The sequence below is a fragment of the Argentina silus genome, assembly GCF_951799395.1.
Source record: "Argentina silus genome assembly, contig: scaffold_156, whole genome shotgun sequence".
Taxonomy (NCBI): domain Eukaryota; kingdom Metazoa; phylum Chordata; class Actinopteri; order Argentiniformes; family Argentinidae; genus Argentina; species Argentina silus.
The window spans coordinates 1-7,113 of record NW_028152426.1 but is presented as its reverse complement, the minus strand read 5'-3'; the positions used below and the strand labels follow the sequence as shown (position 1 = coordinate 7,113).

Below are 7,113 nucleotides of genomic sequence, written 5' to 3'. Positions count from 1 at the left end.
GCCTTTAACCAAAGCGACTTACAACAATCCATTTGTTTAAGTAAGTGAATCATCTATCCAAGTCATCAAAAGACAAAGTAATCAATGCTCGGACCAGGGGCCATAGGCAGTCACAATGCTAGAAGAATTATTGTTATTATTATTATTATTTTTTAAATAACAGGAGACAAACTTGTACAGGGGGGTAGTGGCGGTGAAAAGATCTCTAGGGTCGGGGTTAGGGTTAGTATAGGGGGGTAGTGGGGATGAAGAGGTCTCTAGGGTTAGGGTTAGTACAGGGGGGTAGTGGGGATGAAGAGGTCTCTAGGGTTAGGGTTAGTATAGGGGGGTAGTGGGGATGAAGAGGTCTCTAGGGTTAGGGTTAGTATAGGGGGGTAGTGGGGATGAAGAGGTCTCTAGGGTTAGGGTTAGTACAGGGGGGTAGTGGGGATGAAGAGGTCTCTAGGGTTAGGGTTAGTACAGGGGGGTAGTGGGGATGAAGAGGTCTCTAGGGTTAGGGTTAGTACAGGGGGGTAGTGGGGATGAAGAGGTCTCTAGGGTTAGGGTTAGTACAGGGGGGTAGTGGGGGTGAAGAGGTCTCTAGGGTTAGGGTTTGTACAGGGGGGTAGTGGGGATGAAGAGGTCTCTAGGGTTAGGGTTAGTATAGGGGGGTAGTGGGGATGAAGAGGTCTCTAGGGTTAGGGTTAGTACAGGGGGGTAGTGGGGATGAAGAGGTCTCTAGGGTTAGGGTTAGTACAGGGGGGTAGTGGGGGTGAAGAGGTCTCTAGGGTTAGGGTTAGTACAGAGGGGTAGTGGGGATGAAGAGGTCTCTAGGGTTAGGGTTAGTATAGGGGGGTAGTGGGGATGAAGAGGTCTTTAGGGTTAGGGTTAGTACAGGGGGGTAGTGGGGGTGAAGAGGTCTCTAGGGTTAGGGTTAGTACAGGGGGGTAGTGGGGATGAAGAGGTCTCTAGGGTTAGGGTTAGTACAGGGGGGTAGTGGGGGTGAAGAGGTCTCTAGGGTTAGTACAGGGAGGTAGTGGGGGTGAAGAGGTCTCTAGGGTTAGTACAGGGGGGTAGTGGGGGTGAAGAGGTCTCTAGGAGGGACAGTTAAGATGTCGTCTGAAGAGAGACGGGTCTTCAATCTACGGCGGAACCTCGGTAGTTGTTTCCGCCGAGCGGGTTGGGTTGGGTGGCCCCTCCCTCCGTACGTAACGGCATGACGTCAGTCCAATGTTGACATCAGGAAGCTAGCTAGCTAGCACGCTAACGGCTACAACCAGGAACATCAACCTCCTCGACCCCGACGCTCAATGTTCCCATGGTGTTACTCGGCCGGTCGTGGTGGTCTCTCTCTCTCGCTCTCTCTCTCTCTCTCCTGGTCGTGTTGTTCCGCGGGTGAGACATGCAGGACGGGTACAGTGAGATTGGGTTTGTGCAGCAAATTCTCAGCTTGAATTTGGTTCCGAGGAAAAATGGCACCAACCGCGGTAACGACACGTCGCTCGGGGACTTCTCAGGTGAGAGTCGACCCCCGCAGCCTCGCCGCTGCTCCCGCCAGCTCTCCCCCGGAGCAGCGGCGGCTGGTCGGGTCTTTAGGCTGTCGCTGACTGCCCTGCACGCTTCACACTGGGCATCAAGCTAATGCTAGCCCGCTAACGTCAGGTCGCTAGGGGCTGAAAGTCAGGACTTTATTCAAAATGTACACATGAACATGAATCTGGTGTGGTGGGATTTTGTTTTAGAGAAAGTGGCATGAATTTTTACAGATGAGAGAGAGAGAAAGTGTGTGTGTGTGTGTGTGTGTGTGTGTGTGTGTGTGTGTGTGTGTGTGTGTGTGTGTGTGTGTGTGTGTGTGTGTGTGTGTGTGTGTGTGTGTGTGTGTGTGTGTGTGTTAGAGAGAGTGGTTTATGTAAACGTGTTGTTAGTTAATCACTAGCAGCAGGGATTATTATGCTGTGTTTTTCTGGGGTCAGTTTGATCACAGAAACACAGAGCAGGCGTCTGTAGAGAGTCCATAACCTGGGCTACATAACCAGTCGGTACTGGGTCAACATGGAAGTGCTCTGCTGTGTTTAAGTAGCAGAGGTGGTTAGGATTCATGCTGTCATGATGATGAGGTAGCCCTGCCTGAGACATATAAACTCAAATCAAAGTTGATTTATCGTATCGATAGAATACAGCTATAGACGATGCAAAGAAATGTCCAAGTGTTGTCCTCTTGGCCTAATGGGAGACCCAGGTTCAAACCCCGCCCTTCACATTCACCATTCCCCCCCCCCCTCCCCCTACCTCAGAGATGTGGTATGGTGTGTTCCTGTGGGCTGCGGTGTCGTCCCTGGTGTTCCACCTCCCGGCCGCCCTCCTGGCCCTCGCCACACTGAGGCAGCACAAGACGGCAAGATTCATCCCCCTCGCCATCCTGCTGATGGGCGTGGTCGGACCCGTGTGTGGTGGTGTCCTCACCAGTGAGTCTGCTACTATTACTATTACTATTACTACTACTATTACTATTATTACTACTACTATTACTATTACTATTACTACTACTATTACTACTACTACTATTACTATTACTACTACTACTACTACTATTAGTATTACTATTACTATTACTACTACTATTACTTCTACTATTACTATTACTACTACTATTACTACTACTATTACTATTACTACTACTATTACTATTACAACTATTATTACTACTATTATTATTACTACTACTACTACTAGATACACACACACATATACACACATAACACACACATATACACACTTAAACAACAACATGATGATGATGGTAATGAGCTGTGTGTGTGTGTGTGTGTGTGTGTGTGTGTGTGTGTGTGTGTGTGTGTGGCCGTAGGTGCAGCCATCGCAGGGGTGTACAAGGCGGCAGGGAAGAGGATGATCTCTCTGGAGGCGTTGGTGTTTGGTGTGGGTCAGTCCTTCTGTGTCCTCATCATCTCCTTCCTCCGAATCCTCGCCACGCTCTAGCCCTGGATCCCGGACCCCGGACCCCGGACCTGGGTTGGACACCCCTGGGAGGGGGGAGGGGGGGGAGAACCTCCCGGGGGCTGCTGCCGTGCTGGGACAGGAACAGGAAGAGGAGGAGCTCTCGGAGGGACAGAGAGACTGGATGCAATCAGCAGGACAGCCTGTCAGCAGGACAGAGCTGGACCAGAGGCCTTATTTTCTACTGACTCTTCCTTTGATACCCGATGATTCTTTTCCAAAGTGGTGTATTTCAGGGCTGGCCACCAAGGGGCACTCTCTGTCTTTCTCAATCTGTGTTTTAGTTCTCAATCAGAATTGTGTGTGTGTGTGTGTGTGTGTGTGTGTGTGTGTGTGTGTGTGTGTGTGTGTGTGTGTGTGTGTGTGTGTGTGTGTGTGTGTGGGGGTGTGTGTGTGTGTGTGTGTGTGTGTGTGTGTGTGTGTGTGTGTGTGTGTGTGTGTGTGTGTGTGTTGCACTCTAATGCGAACTGGCCTTCTCTCTCTCTCTGTTATTGATGTATGTAAAAAAACCTTCACATGTCTAAGAGCGAAACATTCCACCATGCAGAACAGAACCTCCACCTACAGACTGGTCTAGAACCTCCACCTACAGACTGGTCTAGAACCTCCACCTACAGACTGGTCTAGAACCTCCACCTACAGACTGGTCTAGAACCTCCACCTACAGACTGGTCTAGAACCTCCACCTACAGACTGGTCTAGAACCTCCACCTAAAGACTGGTCTAGAACCTCCACCTACAGACTGGTCTAGAACCTCCACCTAAAGACTGGTCTAGAACCTCCACCTACAGACTGGTCTAGAACCTCCACCTACAGACTGGTCTAGAACCTCCACCTAAAGACTGGTCTAGAACCTCCACCTACAGACTGGTCTAGAACCTCCACCTACAGACTGGTCTAGAACCTCCACCTAAAGACTGGTCTAGAACCTCCACCTAAAGACTGGTCTAGAACCTTAACCTACAGTAAAACAGCCGGTAACAGCCAGACTACAGTCTGACGCTGCGTTCAGACGGACAGTGAGACAGACAGAAGTACAATGTTCTGAACCCCAGAACCCACCCCCAGCCTCGACCTCTGACCTCTGAGGCCCTCCTGTAGATCTGAGAGGAGTGGATAGGTGTCAACAAAATGACTGCCGCTCCAACCTGCCTCCCCTCTGATAGGCTGGCTAGGTGGGATCTCCGCCATTTAGTTGATTTCTGTCCAATCATCTCGTCTACAGTAGTGCTCGGTGGGGGAGGCTAGCGGTGGGTCAGGATGAGTCAGCGTACAGGTGTGATGTCATCACTAGGAGACCGTGTTATATGCATCTACATGGGAATGTTTCAGCCAGATCTTCACTTCCAGATGTTGTATTTCCATGTGTATACAGTAGATTAAGATTGGCCATGTCCTAACATTCCACCCTGGAGTGTGTTAGGTGTGTGTGTGTGTGTGTGTGTGTGTGTGTGTGTGTGTGTAGACAGACAGACAGACAGGTGTGTACATATGAAATGTGTGTATGATAGACAGGTTGACAGGTGTGTGTGTGTGTGTGTGTGTGTGTGTGTGTGTGTGTGTGTGTGTGTGTGTGTGTGTGTGTGTGTGTGTGTGTGTAGACAGGTGTGTACATATTACCATTCCAGCTTGTCTGAAAGCAGCAACAAAGTTCAGGAGCTGTGTGTGTGTGTGTGTGTGTGTGTGTGTGTGTGTGTGTGTGTGTGTGTGTGTGTGTGTGTGTGTGTGTGTGTGTGTGTGTGTGTTCCGCTGAGCGAACCCTAGTCACTAGAGTTGATCATATTTATTTTCCTCTCTCTAGATGGATAAGAGAGTATTTAGTTGGGGTGCTTTCAGGTGGGGAAGCAGCAAGCTATGCAGATGAGTTTGTGAGTGAAACGTGAGCTTGGTCTGACCTCTGGTCAGCTTTAGACAACTGTTGCCGGTTGGTTTTCTTTTCCATTTAGTTTCTATTTCTCCAGGTGTGTTTGGCCTCGGTCTTGCTACAGGTGTACAGTAGGTAGTCATGGTGATTATAGTATCTAGTTACTAAGGCGTTGGCGATGACTGCGTCGGCTTGGCAACCATGAATGTGAATCAGACTCCCTTCTGATCCCTGGTGGAATTCTGTCCTTTACCAAAGAGAACCTAGCGAACATGCTAACATGTACCGTGGCTAAAACAACCTAGCTAACATGGCTAAGCTAACCTAGCTAACATAGCTAAGCTAACTTAGCTAACATGTACCCTGGCTGAGACAACCTAGTGAAGATGCTAAGCTAACCTAGCTAATACAGATGTCCCTGGCTAAGAGAAGCTAGCTAACACACAGGTACTCTTCTTCGCGGCCCCATCCTGCAGCCCAGGGGGATGAAGGGGATCAGCTGAGTGGAGGTCCAGCCCTTCTAGAGAACAGCCTCGTACGACATGACCATCGAGCAGCTTTCCAGAGAGCTGTTCCCCCCGGGTGACAGGTTAACGTCCATGGATGCATGCACAGCAGGGGCGAGGCTGGTGGAGGTAGAAATCGCAGGACGCTCACATTGTCATGCAGGGAACGGACTCTGATCTCTACCTCCACCAGCCTCCCCTGGTGTATGTGTACATGTACAGAAAGGCAGTTGATATATGTGTAATATCTTTATTAAACATCTAAGGCCGTTGATACAGGTACAGTTGATATATTTCGGGGTGATTTTTGCGTTGAAAGCCACGATATTCCAGAGAATGTTTATTTTTCTAAACTTGTTGTACTTTCCTCATGGTAGCATGACGGCTACCATGGCAACAGTGCTGTTGGTTAGTTAGCTCCATCTTCCTCTCCGTTTTCTGCTCTTCTTCTTCATGGACCATGTGACCTGATCTGAGTCCGGGGACTGGTTTGTTTTTACAGGACACAGTTGATTTTATTACAGTAAATTAAGTGCCAATTGTCAATATTTTCATGTAATAAAAATGTTTTGCATTATGACTGTGGTGTGTGGTGATTTGAATCTGAGGGGGGGGGGGGGGGGGGATGATGATGATGATTTTTATGCCTGGTTGGTGTGGAGGGACCTTTTTCTCAAATCTGCCTCTACACACACACATGCGTCCATCTCTGAGCCTCCACACACACACACACACACACACACACCACACACACACAGATGGCTGTGCTGTGCCCATACTGCCTCCACCAGCCAACTCCCAGCAGCAGGCTTCAGTTGTGTGTGTGTGTGTGTGGAGAGGAGCAGGTGTGTGTTAGTCATGTGAAGTGGGTTTACCAGGGAGACTCCAGGTTTTACAGTATTGTGTTGGTCAGGAATGACAGGCTAAGCTGTGCTATCTGCCTCACTAGCATAGTGCTAGCAGGTTTTAAACACCACAGAAGTCGTCTGACAATGAGATGGAAGTCTGTTAGTCTGACATTGTCTATATTTCAGTGTCAGTGGAAAGAGAATGTAGGAAAGTGAGATCAGGTAAGGCACCTGGTTTCCGAATACATTTTGGAGATCGATGTTTTTCACTCCACCACTTCCATGTCAACTGTCTGCTCCTTGCTGAGGGGCGCCCTCTGCTGCCACTGCCATAGGAACTGCAGGTTTCACTCACTTGAATGGGAAAGATGGGTCTTCAGAAGGCGTGATGTCACCAAGCCTAGTCCAGCCTCCTCCCTCACTGCTGTTAACATGATACACAGAAACAAAACACACAAGCTAGTGTTGTTGGCTGTGTTACCCCTCTTCTTCCTCCTCCTCCTCCTCTTCCTCTTCCTCCTCCCCCTCCCCTTCCTCCTCCTCCTCCTCCCCTTCCTCCTCCTCCTCCTCCCCCTCTTCTTCCTCCTCCTCCTCCTCCTCTTCCTCCTCCCCCTCCCCTTCCCTCCTCCTCCTCCCCTCCTCCTCCTCCTCCTCCTCCCCGTCCCCTTCCTCCTCCTCTTTCTCTTCTTCCTCCTCCCCTTCCTCCTCCTCCTCTACCCCCCTCCTCCTCCTCCTCCTCCTCTTCCTCCTCTTCCTCCCCCAAACACAGGTACAGTCCTTCAGTAAACACAGTACACTTGCTGACACATCTGAATCAACTTTTTAATAATTATTAACAAGTATAGGTATGGATTTACACTCTTTTTTTTTAAAACATTTTGTTCATAATTCATTTTGTTG

General features: G+C 49.3%; 1 protein-coding gene across 2 annotated transcripts; it reads left to right on the top strand.

The window, feature by feature from the left end:
• The first annotated feature begins 1,274 nt into the window (after nucleotides 1-1,274).
• Nucleotides 1,275-4,606, top strand: tmem170a (transmembrane protein 170A). Of its 2 annotated transcripts, none has more exons than XM_083698078.1 (3): nucleotides 1,275-1,496; nucleotides 2,274-2,444; nucleotides 2,846-4,606. In XM_083698078.1, exons 1-3 carry the CDS (start codon nucleotides 1,382-1,384, stop codon nucleotides 2,974-2,976), a joined length of 417 nt encoding a protein of 138 aa, XP_083554204.1. In that variant the 5' UTR covers nucleotides 1,275-1,381; the 3' UTR covers nucleotides 2,977-4,606. The 2 variants fall into 2 exon arrangements, with proteins under 2 accessions (XP_083554204.1, XP_083554205.1); XM_083698079.1 differs by having other exon boundaries at nucleotides 1,368-1,374.
• The last annotated feature ends 2,507 nt before the right edge of the window (nucleotides 4,607-7,113 follow it).

What these genes read in the sequence shown, in the direction of transcription:
- tmem170a (XM_083698078.1), top strand. Translation starts at nt 1,382, where the DNA reads ATGCAGGACGGGTACAGTGAGATTGGGTTTGTGCAGCAAATTCTCAGC. An exon ending in GTCGCTCGGGGACTTCTCAG is followed by an intron (nt 1,497 to 2,273) that starts GTGAGAGTCGAC and finishes CCCCTACCTCAG; the next exon opens with AGATGTGGTATGGTGTGTTC. An exon ending in GTGTGGTGGTGTCCTCACCA is followed by an intron (nt 2,445 to 2,845) that starts GTGAGTCTGCTA and finishes GTGTGGCCGTAG; the next exon opens with GTGCAGCCATCGCAGGGGTG.